Source organism: Vidua macroura, chromosome W (genome assembly GCF_024509145.1).
Source record: "Vidua macroura isolate BioBank_ID:100142 chromosome W, ASM2450914v1, whole genome shotgun sequence".
In the NCBI taxonomy this organism is placed as follows: Eukaryota; Metazoa; Chordata; class Aves; order Passeriformes; family Viduidae; genus Vidua; species Vidua macroura.
This window is the reverse complement of record NC_071610.1, coordinates 5,402,403-5,419,938: the sequence shown is the minus strand read 5'-3', so window position 1 is coordinate 5,419,938 and position 17,536 is coordinate 5,402,403. Positions and strand designations below refer to the sequence as shown.

Genomic DNA, 17,536 nt, shown 5'->3' with positions numbered 1-17,536 from the left:
AATAGTATTGCCCTTTAAACATGTTTCAGACCAGTGAGAGCAAGGGACTACTGTTTAAATAGATAGGATTATAGCAAATAAAACTTACAGTTTAATTATATGAGGATGTCTGAAGAGTTTGAGGTTCTGGATCTCCCTGCGGATTTTTCCTACAACATCAAGGCTGCGAATCTTCTGTCGATTTAGGATCTTCACTGCGACTTTATGCCCAGTTAATTCATGTTTACCAACTGCAAGAAACAAGGCCAAGAAATATCACAGTGTCCTAGTTTAGGGCAAATTTGGGAGAAAACCTCCAGGAGGAGCCCCCAGAAAGCAAACCCCCCACGGCCCCTCTCCCACCTGGTTCGGGAAGAATTTCCTTGGAGAGACGTGGAAAAAAACCTGTTTATTCAACAAGCAAAACACTCCCCAATACAAAAAAAAACAACACCAGATGACAAAACTCTTTCACCGCTCTGAAGAGATGACAAATTCAGAAAGTCTTTCCTGGGAGTGGTCGCCCAGTTCTCGGTCTCCAGCGCTGGGGATGGCTGCTGCAGGTCACAAAATGCAGGCTCTCTGTGTTTCTTGGTATTTCCCAGGTCCAGGTCCAGAGCAGGTTCAGATGATATTCAGGAAAGGGAAAGGGAAGAAAAAAAAACAGTCCAGGGTAAAAATTGGACTGCCTAGCTAAACTAACTAATAAGCAAAAACAAAAGCAAGGGCAAAGCGAAAGCAAGCAAGCCAGCAAGCAAGCAAGCAAGCAATCAAGCCTAGCCTCTCCTAGACACCGACCCATGGGGGGAGGTGAGCCGGCTGATAACAAGACAAAACAAACTGTCACTTTCAGAGTCAGTCCTGAAGGCACAGAACATAATATCAGGCATAAACAGAACACATGATTGGGGATACAAGCACCATAACGTCACCCTAGGACACACAGTTAAGATGTAAGCATTCCACATTATCCCCATTATCTTTGGGGAGGTTGAAAACCAGATGGCACATCGTTTCTTCTGCCCTACTCCAATTTCTCCCAGAATTCTATCATTAGAAGATGAACTGGATATGTAGGAACCAACCTTAATGCTCAGAAGTCTTGTAGCATGACTATGTTTTTGCACTACTGTAAACAAAGCATTTTGCATCCCAAAACACTGCCATCCTTTCTAATTAGGGAGACCATTTTCTTTCCCTGTACAAGTCACTCCAAGCTTTTGGTTCACTTGGCAACCTGCTCAAACACACTCTTCTACTTTATCTGCAAGGATACTCTTACTAAGGACATCATCACTATCCTTTCCTCAAGAAGCCTGTTTCAGCAATTACTCTGAATTACAGCTAAAAGTATCTAATCGGTTTACTTAATAATTATTTATCTGTCTTTGGAGCACTCTAACCCTAAATAAGCTCCACATTCTGTGCAGCAAACATCAGGGATTTAATATATAAGTGACAAAAGTTATATGAAATGCACAAAATAAAATCCAGTAGTAACTATGAGAAGTAATGCAAACATGCAACTTCTTACATTCCTCAGTTTCTTTCCTACTTCTGAGAGTTTCATTTTTCTTTCAGCAGGGGAACTTGAAAATGTAAAACATTTCCTAGACAGGCAATCCCCTTAAATTCCTTAATTTTGCAGGTGCTATTGAAACTAGGTACAATAGAGTTGCTAAAAATATTTTTCTTAAACTCAACATCGTATTACAGATAAACCACAAAAGGTATCTGTGGTAGTCTGTTGTTTTACAGTTTGTTCTTCTGTAGTAGGTTTTAAATATTCTTTGTTATAAGTTTGTAATGGTTCATTCCATGTACCCCATTTGGCTTCCCTAATGGTTCAGTCCTGAGTTGTTTACCCCAAGGTTCTCCTGCCAAGTGTCTGTCAGTCTCCTTGTACCTCCTTTGTTCCCTTCTGGAATGTTCCCTGTCCTTCATCCCTTCCTCAAAGCAAGACTGGGGTGCAAGGTTTGCTCCTTCCCCTTGGTGGCTTCTATTGGATAGCCCTTACCCTGCACTCCTCCTCTAATGCCTTCCTATTGGTAAAAGGTTGTGTCCTCCCCTTATTCCCGCCTCTCCTTAAAAGCAGCTTTTTGCCCTCAGTTATGGTCACTTGTCCCTGAATCCTCTGGGGAATAAAACTTCCTTGGAACTCAAACAAGTGATCCCTCTCTATTCCTTCACCTTGGTTTCTCGTACTGGGCTGTTGCTGTGTTACCCACGCCACAGCCGTCTGCTGCAGGGAGCTGCAAGCCCCTGCAAGCACCGCCACCCAGGGGATCTCAGTAGAGATCCGGGGGTCTCGGGGAGTGTGCTGGCTGGAGAACATCTTCCTTGTGACCTCAGCGCGGTTACAGGTATCTCTTCCACTAGAAGGCTTCACTATCTGCATTAGTTTCTGCATGCAGTGATATAGCACTAATACTATAATACCTACATCACTTTCATCCACTACCCTAAATCCTACTATCTGAAGACAAGCCAGATTCCAGACACACACCTACATGGTTCATCCTTGTCCACTTGAATGAACATTAGTAACAGACCTCTGCTGAACTCAAAATTAATTACAAAGATTACAAAAGTAATCTTCACGTTGCTACATAATGTAATAGCAAATACAAGTTTTTCCACATGCATTTAATCAAGACAAAATATTTCTATTTTTTCTACTGTAAAGCAGCTTTGCAGCTTTATTATTATGTGTATGCTATCACATTAGAACTAAACTGTTAATCCCAATGAGAAAACATACTGAACTGAAACTGTGCTTTTAAGTTAAGCCTTTATCCACATGCCATAACAACTTATTTATTCTATGATGATGTCTCAGTTTGAAAAGACATGCTAAGGAAAGTAGGAGCCTCTCTTGAAATGGAAAATATAAATCCCCTCCCTCTGAATTAATATAATTTTGAAATTAAGGGGCTCTCAGGCAAAAATATGAGAGTAGGAATAACAATTCTTTATTAGGAAAAATAAAAATACAAATGTAGCAATACAAAACAACACTGACAGAGTCAGAATATGATCTGACATCCTGTGGGTCAGGGTGTTAGTAGCAGTCCAATTAAATGGTGGCTGCAGTCCTCCTGAAGTGACAGATGTAGTTCTGTTGAAGCAGTGATCCTGTAGAAGGGTGTAGTTTTCCTCTGAAGGTCTAGTGGTGGTGTAGATGGGCCTGATCTTCCTCTGGGAATCCAGTGGAGAAGAAAGCAGCTCCTCTGGGAATCCAGTGGGAAAAGGCTGCCTGTGGTGCTCCAAAGTTCAAACTATACCCAGGTAGGACTGCTTGGCTCCTCCCCCTGGGCGGACCATCTCACAATGGGATGATGTAATATTATCAGTCATGAAGTAAGACTCAATGGCCCAATAACAGAAGATATCTCCCTGAGGGAGGATTGGTCGTGGAAGGGATAAAGAAAACTGCCCCACTTGGTTTTAAGAGTGGGCCAATTAACAGAAGATAACTGTCCCGCCTCTAACAGATGGCAATAGAACACTCACCCCCCACCACATCTTGCATTTGAAACCCAAGACATTATCCACCCCTTATTCTATTACCATGTGCATCATACCCAAATCAATAAACTCTACACAATGAAACCTTACACACAGTTCTCACCTAAGATTAGGTTTAGACTGGGCAGGACCTGCTAGATTGATGGACCCTCGAGTTTTGGCCATCCAGGAGGCTTTTGCTAAGTTCATTTCCCAAATTCTGAAGGATCCCCTGCCAAGTGCCTTCAAGGTAGTCTTAAGTAGTCCATTTCACTGTTTAACTTTCCTGGCAGCTGGTGCATGATAAGGGATATATTATATATCCATTCAATACCATGTTCTCTGGCACAGGTGTTTATAAGGCCATTCTTGACATGGGTCCCGTTGACCAACTCGATTCTCTTAGGGGTGCCATGTCTCCACAGGACTTGGTTTTCCAGGCCCAAGATGGTGTTCCGGGCAGTAGCATGAGGCACAGGGTAGGTCTCCAACCATCCAGTGGTGGCTTCCACCATGGTCAGCACATAGCGCTTGCCTTGGCAGGTTTGGGGAAGGGTGATGTAGTCAATCTGCCAGGCTTCTGCATACTTATATTCGGACCATCGCCCACCATACCATAGGGGCTTCACCCGCTTGGCCTGCTTGATCACAGCACACATCTCACAGTCATGGATAACCTGAGAAATACTGTCCATGGTTAGATCTACCCCTTGGTCTCATGCCCACTTATAGGTAGCATCTCTGCCCTGATGACTTGAGGCATCATGGGCCCATCGAGCTAGGAACAACTTCCCCTTATGTTGCCAATCTATCTGTGACACCTCTATCTTTGCAGCCTGATCTACCTGCTTATTGTTTCGGTGCTCCTCATTAGCCCAACTCGGGGGCATGGGGATTTACATGACAGACTTGCACAGATAGCTTTCTACCCGAGTGGCAATGTCTTGCCACTCTTCAGCAGCCCAAACTGGTTTTCCTCTATGGTGACAGTTGGCCTTTTTCCACCTTTCCAGCCAGCCCCACAGAGCATTGGCTACCATCCACGAATCGGTATAAAGGTAGAGCTTTGGCTACTTCTCTCTTTCAGCAATGTCCAGGGCCAGCTGAACAGCCCTGGGTTCAGCAAGTTGACTTGATCCACCTTCTCCTTCAGTAGCTTGTACAACCTGTCGTGTAGGGCTCCATATGGCTGCTTTTCAGTTTCTTTTCATCCCTACGATGCGATGCGACAGGAACCGTCAATGAAAAGAGCGTATCGTGTTTCTTCTTCTGGTAGTTGGTTGTACGGTGGAGCTTTTTCAGCCCATCATACTTGTTCCTGCTCGTCTTCGTCAGTGAGACCAAAGTTTTCACCTTCCGGCCAGTTTGTAATTATTTCCAAAATCCCTGAGCGGTTCAGGTTTCCAATACAGTCATGCTGTGTGATGAGGGCGACTCATTTGCTCCATGTGGCGTCAGTGGCGTGGTGGGTAGAGGGAACCTTTCCTTTAAACAACCACCCCAGAACCAGTAGTTGGGGTGCCAGGAGTTGTGCTTCCATGCCAATCACCTCTGAGGCGGCTTGGGCTCTTTCATAGGCAGCCAAGATTTCCTTCTCTCTGGGAGTGTAGCTGGCTTCAGATCTTCTGTAACTTCGGCTCCAGAATCCCAGTGGTCAGCCTCGAGTCTCCCCAGGCACCTTCTGCCACAGGTTCCAGGACAAGCCATTATTCCCAGCTGCAGAGTAGAGCACATTCTTCACCTCTGGTCCCATCCTGACTGGGCCAAGGGCTACCACATGAGCAATCTCCTGCTTGATCTGGGTGAAGGCTTGTTGCTGTTCAGGGCCCCAATGGAAATCGTTCTTCTTGCAGGTAACCAAGTAGAGAGGGCTCACGATCTGGCTGTACTCAGGAATGTGCATTCTCCAAAAACGTATGGTGCCTAGGAAAGCTTGTGTTTCCTCCTTGCTGGTTGGTGGAGACATCACAGTGATCTTATTGATGACTTCAGTGGGAATCTGATGCCATCCATCTTGCCACTTTACTCCCAGGAACTGGATCTTTCTGGCAGGTCCCTTGACTTTGCTGTTCTTGATGGCAAAGCCGGTTTCCAGCAGAATCTGGATGATTCTTTCTCCTTTCTCAAATGCTTCCATTGCCGTGTTCCCCTACACAATTATGTCACTGATATACTGCAGATATTCTGGAGCTTCACCCTTTTCCAGTGCAGCCTGGATCAGTCCATGGCAGATAGTGGGGCTGTGCTTCCATCCCTGGGGCAGTTGGTTCCAGGTGTACTGCACTCCCCTCCAGGCAAAGGCAAACTGAGGCCTGCATTCTGCTGCCAGAGGAATGGAGAAAAATGCATTAGCAACATTAATAGTGGCATAACACTTTGCTGCCTTGGACTCCAGCTCGTACTGGAGTTTCAGCATGTCCAGCACAGCAGCGCTCAGTGGTGGAGTCACTTCATTCAAGCCACGATAGTCCACAGTTCATCTCCATTCACTGTCAGAATTGTGCACAGGCCAAATGGGACTGTTGAAGGGTGAGTAGATCTTACTAACCACCCCTTGGCTCTCCAGCTCACGGATCATTCTGTGGATGGGGATCACGGCATCTCGATTCGTTCAATACTGCCAGTGGTGGCACCGTCAAGGTGGCATTTGGTACTCGTTGCACTTCCACCTTCAGGAGTCCTACTGCAGATGGGTTTCTTGATAGTCCAGGCAAGGTGTTTAATTGCATAATGTCTTCTGCCTCTACAGCAGCTATTCCAAAAGTCCACCTGAGTTCCTTTGGGTCTTTGTAATAGCCGTTCCGGAGGAAGTCTATGCCTAGAATGCATGTGGCCTCTGGGCCAGTCACAATAGGATCTTTCTGCTACTCCTTCCCAGTCAGGCTCACCTCGGCTTCCAACAGGGTCAATTGCTGCGATCGCTCCGTTACCCCAGCAATGGAAACAGGTTCTGCCCCTACATGTCCTGATGACATTAGGGTACACTGTGAACCAGTATCAACTAACGCTTCATATTTTTGTGGCTCTGATGTGCTAGGCCATCAGATCCTCACCACCTAAAATACATGGTTTTCCTGTGCCTCTTCCTGGCTAGAGGCAGGGCCCCTCTAGCCCTGGTTATAATTTTCTTCCTGAGCATGCATACTAGAGGTTCCTTCAAGGGGATCTGACAGATCATACCCAGCAGCTCAGTCATGGGAGGATGAGGCTACCTTCACTTTAGTGGAACTCCCTTGGTTAGTGTTTCTCTCCTTGAGTTGAAGCACCCGTGCTGCCAGGACAGAAGTGAGTTTCCCATCCCACCTTTCCATGTCTTCCTCATGGTCATGCAGGAAGAACCACAGGTCAGCTCGTGGGGTGTACCCTCTCTGTCTAGATGGGGGACATTGGGCTCTGACTTTGGGGCCTGTGACTCACATTAGTGTGATATGGGAACTGTTCCTCCTCACCTCCTCCTTCACCACCTCCCTCATCTCTTCTTTGAGGTCCTTAATCACAGCAGACACATGCGCCTGCATCAGGCTATTGATCATACTCTTGTAATTTCTAAGCTTGTTGGTGACAGAACCCACTGACTCTCGGTTGGTATCAGCATTAATCATTGCAATCAAGGTGGTGTATTGAGATGGCCCTAGATTTGCCAGATTCCACAACATTTGCCCTGTGCACCTGACCTTGTTGGGGTCATCATGCCATTGATCCCTCTCAAAGAGTACTTCCAATACTGCCACTTCTTTCAGCTGTTGGGTCCCTTCCTCAAGGCTCTTCCAGTGCATTCTATGATGGTACTCCTGCATTCTCTCTCTGTGGACAAACTTCTCTCTTGCACTCATTAAAAGCCACTTTCAGAGGGAAAGGGGCCCTGGGTCTCTTACGAAAACCTGATTCATATCTGAGGCCTGGGTCAAGGGTGCCAAATTCCTTGCCTCACCACCATCCACTTGCACGCCTGTACCAGGTTGTATAAGCCTCATGCCCCCACCATACAATGTCTTGTGCAGATTATGGAGACTTTCATATGTCAGGGACTCAGTGATGATCTCAACCGTTGGCTCCCCTGCGGTTTGTGAGGGCCCTCCTTTCTTATCCTTATTATCTGGGTGCTCTGATTTCATCTTAGACTTCTTTATTTCCACAGGGGGCGACTGCTGCTGGCTGTGACTGCCCTTGCAGTTTAGCTGGAACCTGGACAGTTGTAATGTCTGTGGGTTCCACTGCTGCACCATTAGGCTCTCCCTCTTCAAGGCAGGGGGAGGGTTTCTCACCAGCTGGGGAAATGTACTTCTTCAGCTTTTGGCCCATCTTGCTTATCTCCTTCACCAGAGCCCCAGTCTGGGTGGTTTATTTCTGAGGTGAGCTGCAGGGCAGGGTCAGGCAGTGGGGCAGCATTCCTAGTCTCTGGGACAGTGTCAGGCTCTGTGGCAGCATCCCTGGTTTCTAGGGCCATGTCAGGTTCAGGGGCAGCATCCCTATTCTCTGGGGTAGGTATCAGGGTGGTTATCCAAGTCAATTTTCCCTTATCTCTGAATGCTAAAATGAACAGGCTTAACAGGCAACAAGAACCATTGTACTGAAACATAAACTTTAAGGAATTTAGAGAGTTTAGAGGAGCTAAGCTTTTAGTTAGAGATAAGCCTTACTAGAGTTAATTAAAATAAATTAGTAGGCCTTGATGAAGTTGAGAGTTAGTAGTTAACTAATAATTGATTGCTTGTCAACACAATGTTTAGTTAGCTGGGTTTATAATGAAGAATATAGAAACTGACAAATAGCTTTTAAGAACATAAGACAATTGTGGGCCTCCTCTGTTCTGAAACCAATTGAAGACAGGGAATGGGAGTTCTACCAAGAGTTCATTTGTCATATTTGCATTGAAAAGGTAGAAAGGTCAGAATGAGGAAGACCTCATTTACTTCCTTATTTTGGGACCCCTCCCCATGAAAGGGACCACCAACCCATTTCAAGGAACAAACTACACATGCTTAATAGCTTTTGAAATGATTAGCATACAAAGCGAAGAATGGGCTGTACCAAAATTATGAATATGTATTTGCATTTTGGGTATTCAATACTTAGATAAAAGGACTCTGTAATCATCTGAAAGGTGCAGTGTGTATTTGGGAGTTATCCCGCACGCTGCCCGGCGTCACAATAAACATACACTTTCTAACTTTAAACTGTTAAAGAGTTTTTGTCCGTCACAGTTGGATATCGGTACTAGATCAATATCCATATTTCTTTAACAAATCAGTATGATAACATTGGCATTGAGAGTGGATCTGAACCCTTCAAAAACTGATGGGGCAGACCCAAAGAGATGGTTAAAGGGTTGGGAAAAAATTTCCCCTGGTGTCATTTCCTTGCAGTAGGTACCATTATTAAAGTAACCCCAAAAACATACAGTTAGTGTATAATAGCTCTGAATCCATGTGCCTGCTTTCCAGAGGAAGTTAAAGATCCATGAATTCCTCACCTTATTCACCCATAAAACAAACCAGATAACAGCCACAGTAGCCTTGGTTATAGTACCCATGTTTAGATAAGGGCCTGCAAATGGGAGAAATATAGCCATGACCACGTGCCACCCAAACCAGGGTAAACTAGACCACATGGCGACACCTAATGAGATTTCTATATCCAGCACACAAAAATTAGGTTACTCAAGAACTGTTATTCCTTTTTCACCCTTTTTCTCTAGATGCCCTTGTGCCCCACGTTGGGTGGCAAAATCTGTCTCATTTTGAAAAGACAGGTGTTTGTTAAGGAAGGCAGGAGCCTCTCTTGAAATGGAAAATGTAAACCCCTTCCCTCTGAATTATTATAATTTTGAAATTAAAGGTCTCTCAGGCAAAGATATGGGAATAGAAATAACAGTTCTTTACTAGGAAATAAAAATAAAAATAAAAATAAAAATAAAAATAAAAATAAAAATAAAAATAAAAATGCAGTAATACAAAACAACACTGACAGAGACAAAATATGACCTGACACCTAATGCGGCCTGGGCTTGGGGTCCGTCCGACCCCGGCTGCCACTGCCGTAGGTGTCCCGGATAGTGCTGTGCTGAATAGGCTCAGCCTGTCTGGGTCCCTCGGCTCAGCTCCCAGCCACAGGCAACTTAGTGAGCAACTCTGGAGTAATTGCAGCTCTGTGAGTTCAGCTCTTAGTGATTTCGCTCTGTGCTCGCAAGTACCTTTGGCAGACGCAGGGATAGAGAGAGAGAGAAGGCTGTATGCGGTTCCACAGCGGTGTCCTTTCATTTCAGCTCCTGTGAAGGGGTGCAGGGACAGGTCTCCTACCTAACTGGGCAGAGATGGGGGTTAATATAGGGTACTGGGGTGTTGGAAATTGTCCAATAGCCAGGGTTGAGGAGAATACAACCTATAGCCTTACAGAGAGATAACAAGGGTCCGAGGGCAGAAGAGGGGCTACTTTGGTCCAGTCATCATGACTATGCATTTCTTATCTTAGGCGAGTGACCGCTAGGGAGGCCTTGCAGGGCCTCTGCCTGCTACAGACACCCTGTTGGTCAGGGTGTTGGTAGCAGTCTGAATAAATGGTGGCTGCAGTGATCCTGTAGAAGGGTGCAGTTTTCCTCTGAAGGTCTAATGGTGGTGTAGATGGGCCTGGTCTTCCTCTGGGAATCCAGTGGAAAAGAAAGCTGCTCCTCTGGGAATCCAGTGGAAAAAGGCTGTGTCTGGTGTTCCAAATCTCAGATTATATCCAGGTAGGACTGCTTGGCTCCTCCCCCTGGGTGGAGAATCTCACAATGGGATGATGTAATTTTATTAGTCATGCAGTGAGACTCAATGGCCCATTAACAGAACATATCTCCCTGGAGGGATGGTTGGTTGTGGAAGAGATAAAGAAAACTGCCCCACTTGATTTTAAGAGTGAGCCAATTAACAGAAGATAACTGTCCCACCTCTAACAGATGGCAATAGAATACACAGCCCCCACCACATCTTGCATTTGCAACCTAAGACAGATGAAGTACTTCAAAATATCTGGTATCACCAAAACAGCAGCCACTAACTGGTAACAGACTGCTGACTACTTTTGAATTTGGCCTAAAGACATCTGAAAGCAAGACCTCAGATAACATCATGTAGAAAAGAAGCCAGTGTTATATTTATGAAAGCTACTTTGTATAACCTCTTGACAGAAATTACCTAAGAAGCCTCAGAAATAAGAAGCAATCAAAATATATTTATATTAGTCACCCTAAGCCTCACTGAGCTATCAGTCCTTCAAAAGAATCACTGTAAAAAGCTCCCTTTACAGATCTAACATTTCCTTCTATTTCTTTATTCTTTGATAATGCCAATTGCCTTCATGCTTCACCATGGCTATGCATAACATGAAGATTTCCAAGACAGTCTCAAAGCAGCAATGACTCGTTTGAACTGTTCAAGTGCAGGAGCAAAAGTGTCTAAACTTAATTCACCTGGCCTTCAACTGGAATAGAAAACAGATCACGAGGACATTCAGAGTAAATATGACATTGTTATGAAATGCAGGTACTAGTCATGAAGGCTGTAGAAAAAAAGCTGAACAAGCATATGCTGTGTTTAATGAGGCATTTCTGTCATATGCCAAATGGCCACCCCAAGGCTTAGAGGAAGGTAGTCATTAGAAATATGAGCTAAACATTTTCATTAATATTTACCAAAAAAATAGTTAATGCTGTGATGCTGTGCAAAGGCATATTGCTGCACAACATCATTAGATAGCAAACTGATCTTCATTGTCCATTCTCACATCTCTTATCACTGCCTTAATCAGGAAGACCAATTTACATGTTTTGCAGGCAATACAGACCAGGGGTTTGAACCTACAGCCTCAAACAAATTCTGAATATTTACAAAGTTAATTTGTACCCTCATTTTCTCAGTACAAATCACCGAAAGTCTAACTATTTAAAAAAATCTGGAAGTTTGCATTTGCCTGCAGCAGGAATCATCAGTTTTTTTAACACATAACTGATTTTGGTCCAGTACTCTTTTATGCCACAGCTTTTTACTTCTGTGGTGTTTTAGCTTTGCCTGGATATTGGCTACAAACAGCTTTCTTCTCCATGACTGCCCATCTGAGGGACAGTCAAATGAGCTAATCCTGTCATTAGTTAACTCAGGCTAGCACAGCCAGATGAAAAGCTGAACTGGTACTGATGTGATGTTTTCCCAGTTATGTGGGAGGGTAAAAGGGTAAATAGCAGAGTGAATTCAAATGACAGCTATCTTAACAGCAGGAGCACTTTAAGAATTATTAAGCACTGGTTTTCCCACTCATCTTTTGGGGCTGACACCACTGTTAAAACTAAAAACCCACTTTCAAGAAGCCATATGCTACATTACATGAGGTCTCAATAAAATCCTAACTAAATAAAAAAAATTAAATTGTTAGTTTATCCTTTTATTGTCAATTGATGAAACCATATCAATCACCAGAAAAGGAAGATGCTGAAGATTACAGGAAAACAATCACAGATATGGTGTTAAATGAATGTGTGCTCAAGAAGAAAATTAGTGTATCACAAATAAAATATGCCTTTTTTATGAAGTACAGCTAGAGCAAGAAGAAAACAACATAGCACATTATTTAGGGACAAGATAACACAATTTTTTGCTTTCAGTTCCTAAGTAAATTCCCAGACCACTTATGGCAGGCAAGTCAGTATGCAGAATGATGCTGCATTTTACCACAAAGTGATTTCTCCCTCTACTCTTAAAAAGTGATGTTCATACATGTATGTGTGTACTCTTCACACGATTAGTAACTACAAAGCAGCCTAAAAGAAAACCCAACTTAAACCAAATAAAGTAGACAGAGGGGTATTATGAAAATAGAGCAATAACAAAACTGGCAAGTTTGGGGTGTTTTTAAGTGTGTCAATAAGGCAGATTATTAGCCCTTCAAGTTAATTTTATTTGATGAAATATTAACAGGAGTGACATTCAAGAACATGTTAAAATTATAACAGTAGCTCCACCACAACAGTCCTTTTTTGACATCCAATGTAGGCCATGAGGGGTTCGAGATAACAACAGGTTTGTTGGGGATGTGCTAGATCGAATTTGTGGCTGTTATTGCAGTTTAGCTTATAACGGGCAGGCTCCTGTGCTTGCCATGGTGTTCGCTTGCCTATTAGAATCTAGTGCTTGTTAGTGACCACTTTTTGCTTTAATTGCTGCTGTAGTGCTGTGCTGCTCATCACCTTACTCTGCTGTGCCTGGGAGCATTCTGATAACAGTCGTGTCTTGTGCAGTGAGTACAGGATTCAATCCAGACAGGATGTAGAATCCCAGAAGATAAGGGGCTAATATGTATGTCTCAAATGCCAATAGACAGATGGCGGTGGAGCCAACCAAGGACTGTTGGCAATCTGTGGGAAAGAACAGGATGTGGCTGGAGAAGGAGCCATGCAGAGGTAGGGCAGCACTTTTCTGGGACAAACATTCTTGTAGCTCCTGGAGATAAGCACAACACAGCACATCACAAGCACAGAAATGAGGCTGAGTAGTGAGCATGGACTGTAGGGGGGGACCAAGACCACCCAAGACCCCTAAAACCAACCCATTTCCAGAAAGACTGCATGTGAGAACTAATTTGCATAGAAAGCAACAAACCTGTCTTCAAGTCAGAGAAACCTGTCTGTAAAAAGGTACCCCTACCAAGCCAAGAAATAAATGGGATTATGACATCAGAAATGTTCCACCAACAGCAAAAGTCCGCACCTATGCAAAAAAGCCAACCACTCCAGCCCCACTCCCAACTGCCATCTCAAGGCAAAGCGCTACCTGGAAAATGCCCAAATGCCAGAAATTAAGGTTTGGCAGGTCCCCCAAAATTGCCATCACTGTAGTCTCTTACTGTGAGGGGGAACCAATGCCCCTATGCTCCTTTAACTATAAAGTGGTGGTCTGGGGAGATTTTACATGTGTTAGCTCTGGTGAATACTGTAGCTGAGGTTACTGTATTACATAATGATATCGCTAATAAAGAAGCCGCATCACAGACCTGTGGATTTAGGGGAATTTAACCCCAGCCCTCTGAGCTAAGTTTACCTTAATAGGAAAAGCCACTCCATTTACCACAACTGTGTTAACTGCCCCAGTTTAAAAAAAATCTATTGTGGGTATTGATATGTTGGCAGGAAAAACAGTTGAAACTTTAAACAGCCAGCTCTGCTTCAGGACTTCTCAACTGGAATTTACGAGTCTTGGGCGGACTGGCAAAGTGAGATCCTGTTGTGCTGCCTGTGCCTGACAAGGTAGTAACTGCAAAACAATATCATATGCCTGGGGAAAAGAGAAAATTACTCCATCCATTCAGGCACTTCAACAAGTGGGAATTGTTAAGGAAACCATGACTGCTTTTAACAATCCTATTTGGCAGCCTGTTAAAAAAACAGATGGCACTCGGAGAATGACTGTAGATAATAGAGAATTGAATAAAGTCGCCCCCCTCCCTTGCAGTTACACTGCCAGACATGGTTACTCTCATGGGAAAAAAAAAAAAAAAAAACAAGCAAAAATTTTACAACCCTGGAAGGCGGTAAGAGATCTTGCTAATGCTTTCTGTTCCGTTGCCATTACACATTTATAACCACGTGTATGTAAATGTACTGTTTGTACTCAGGTACATTTAAGGACATTATATAGGCTATGGGCAAAGATAAAATAGGGTTGGTGGGCCTTAAATATGTGGCAGGTCAATTACATTGGCCCCCTGCCCTTGTCAAGAAGGTGGTGATATGTATTCTCTGCGGTGGATACAGCATCAGGACAATTTTTTTGCTAAACTGACTAAATATGCTAATCAACATAAAAGAATTAAAGCACTAAAACAACTCATTCTTCAGTACGGACCTCCTCACCAAATGCAAAGATTGATTGAAAGAACAAATGGAATGTTGAGGAAATAATTTTTAAAAGCTAACCAGTACTAAAACTTTACAACAGTGGTGTTCGCATCTTACTAAATCAGGCTTTCACACAGAATCACAAGGTTGGAAGAGACCTTCAAGATCATCAAGTCCAACCCCTTCCCTAACACCACAACTAAACCATGGCACCGAGTGCCACATCCAGTCTTTTTTTAAACACATCCAGGGATGGTGACTCCACCACCTCCCCAGGCAGACCATTCCAGTACTTGATCACCCTTTGCATGAAAATCTTTTTCCCCAATATCTAACCTATATTTCCCTTGATGCAGCTTGAGACTGTGACCTCTCGTTCTGTCAGTTGCTGCCTGGAGAAAGAGACCAACCCCCACCTGACTACAACCACCCTTCAGGAAGTTGTAGAGAGTGATAAGGTCACCTCTGAGTCTCCTTTTCTCCAGACTAAACAACCCCAGCTCCCTCAGCCGTTCCTCACAGGACTTGTGCTCCAAGCCCCTCACCAGCCTCATTGCCCTCCTCTGGACGCGCTCAAGCATCTCAATGTCCTTCCTAAACTGAGGGGCCCAGAACTGGACACAGCACTCAAGGTGTGGCCTCACCAGTGCTGAGTACAGGGGGAGAATGACCTCCCTACTCCTGCTGGCCACACCACTCCTGATACAGGCCAGGATGCCATTGGCCTTTTTGGCCACCAGGGCACACTGCTGGCTCATGTTCAGCCAGCTGTCAACCAGTACTCCCAGGTCCCTTTCTGCCTGGGCACTGTCCAGCCACACCATCCTCAGCCTATAATGCTGCAGGGGATTATTGTGGCCAAAATGCAGGACTCGGCACTTGGACTTAATAAACTTCATCTTGTTAGACTCTGCCCATCCATCCAACCATTGCAGGTCTCTCTGCAGAGCCATCCTACCTTCCAACAGATTGACACATGCTCCCAGCTTAGTGTCGTCTGCAAATTTACTAATGAAAGATTCAGTAACCTCATCCATGTCATCAATAAAAATATTGAACAGAACTGGCCCCAGCACAGACCCCTGAGGGACACCACTGGTGACTGGCTGCCAGTTGGATGCAGCACCATTCAGCACCACTCTCTGGGCCTGGCCATCCAGCCAGTTCTTAACCCAGCAAAGAGTGCTCCTGTCCAAGCCATGGGCTGCCAGCTTTTCCAGGAGTATGCTGTGGGAGACAGTGTCAAAGGCCTTGCTGAAGTCCAAATAGATATCATCCACAGCCTTTCCTGCATCCACCAGGTGGGTCACCTGGTCACAAAAGGAGACCAGGTTGGTCAAACACAACCTACCCCTCCTAAACCCATGCTGGCTGGGTCTGATACCCTGGCCATCCTGTAGATGCTGCATGATGACACTCAGTATAAATTGCTCCATTATCTTGCCAGGTACTGAGGTCAGGTTGACTGGTCTATAATTTCCAGGATCCTCCTTCCTACCGTTTTTGTGAATGGGTGTCACATTGGCCAGCTTCCAGCCATCTGGAACCCTGCCAAGACTGTTGGTAAATGATGGGAGAGTGGCTTCACAAGCTCATCTGCCAGCTCTCTCATCACCCTGGGATGGATCCCATCTGGTCCCATAAATTTATGAATATCCAAGCATCTCAGAAGTTCTCTAACTGCCTCCTCTTGGATAATGGGGGGACCATTCTGCTCTTTGGCACCATCAACCAACCCAAGAGAACACTTGTCCTGGGGACAAGCTGTCTTCCCACTAAAGACTGAGGCAAAGAAGGCATTAAGCACTTCTGCCTTCTCTTCATCTGTAGTTACTAAGTTCCCTCCCTCATCCAGTAAAGAACAAAGGTTGGTCCTACTCTTCCTTTTACCATTAATATATTTGTAAAAACATTTTTTATTATCCTTTACAGAAGTTGTCATTTTAAGTTCAAACTGAGCTTTGGCCTCCCTAATTTTTTTCCTACATGCTCTAGCATCCCCCTTAAATAGTTCCTGAGAGGCCTGACCCTCCTTCCAAAGATGATACATCCTCCTTTTATTCCTAAGTTCCTTCAAAACCTCCTTGCCCATTCAAGCTGGACATTTACCTCATTGACTTGTCTTTCGGCACACAGGGACAGTCTGTTCCTGTGCCCTCACGATCTCTGTTTTGAAGCATGCCGACCTTTCCTAAACGCCTTTGTTTTTAAGGGCTGCTTCCCAAGGAAGTCTCTGAATACGTTTCCTAAGTAGGCCAAAGTCTGCCCACCGGAAGTCCAATGTAAGAGTCTTATTGGTGTTCCTCCTCGTTTCACCAAATATCGAGAACTCTATAATTTCATGATCACTCTGCCCCAAGTGGCCTCCAACCACTACATCTCCCACCAGCCCATCTCTATCTGAAAACAGCAGGTCTAACATAGTCCCTCCCCTGGTGGGCCCACCAACCAGCTGCGACAAAAAGTTGTCCTCCATACACTCTAAAAATTTCCTGGGCTGCCTCTTTTCTGCTGTATTAAGTTCCCAGCAGATGTCTGGCAGGTTGAAGTCACCTACAAGAACAAGGGCTGATAATCCTGAAACAGTATCTAGCTGCTTGTAGAATAAGTTGTCTACCTCTTCTTCCTGTTTGGGTGGACGATAACAGACTCCCAGCAGGATATCAGCCTCGTTGGCCTTCCCCTTAATTCTTACCCATAGGCATTCAACTCCATCTTCAAGTTTCAATACCTATGGCGTCAAAGCCTCCTTAATATAAAAGGTCACCCCTCCACCTCTTCTTCCTTTCCTGTCTCTTCTGAAGAGCTTGTAGCCATCCAGTGCAGTGCTCCAACTATGTGAGTCATCCCACCACGTTTCTGTGATGGTGACTACATCATAGTTCTGCTGTTGCACCATGGCCTCCAGCTCTTTGTCCTAGGTTGACTGTATGATGCTTTTATCCCCAATCGTCTGTTCTGTTTATGCTGAATAAGTTTTGCACCTTTAAGACTTGTTCCAGGAGTGAAGGGGGGGAGAAGAAGCGTGGAGTTTTCAGAAACTGCACTCACTCCTCCACATTCCTTCTCCTGGACTGTGTTGTCTGCGGATGGACAGACAGCGAGACAGAGCTCTCCTTTGCTTTTTAGCTAGTTTTAGCTAGCTGAGGCAAAGAAGTTCCCTGGACTGTGGCTTTTCCTTTTCTT

General features: G+C 44.6%; 1 protein-coding gene across 3 annotated transcripts in view; it reads right to left on the bottom strand.

The window, feature by feature from the left end:
* Positions 1-17,536, bottom strand: part of LOC128821386 (5'-AMP-activated protein kinase catalytic subunit alpha-1-like) — a 47,672-nt gene that overhangs the window by 23,239 nt on the left and 6,897 nt on the right. The window contains exons 2-3 of one of the 3 annotated variants that reach the window (XM_054002373.1): positions 434-569; positions 89-230 (exon numbers count right to left, since the gene is read on the bottom strand). In XM_054002373.1, the coding sequence (XP_053858348.1) occupies positions 89-230; positions 434-569 (278 nt within the window). Of the gene's footprint in view, positions 1-88; positions 231-433; positions 614-17,536 lie in introns of those variants that run through there. The other 2 variants (XM_054002375.1, XM_054002376.1) reach the window with 2 other exon arrangements.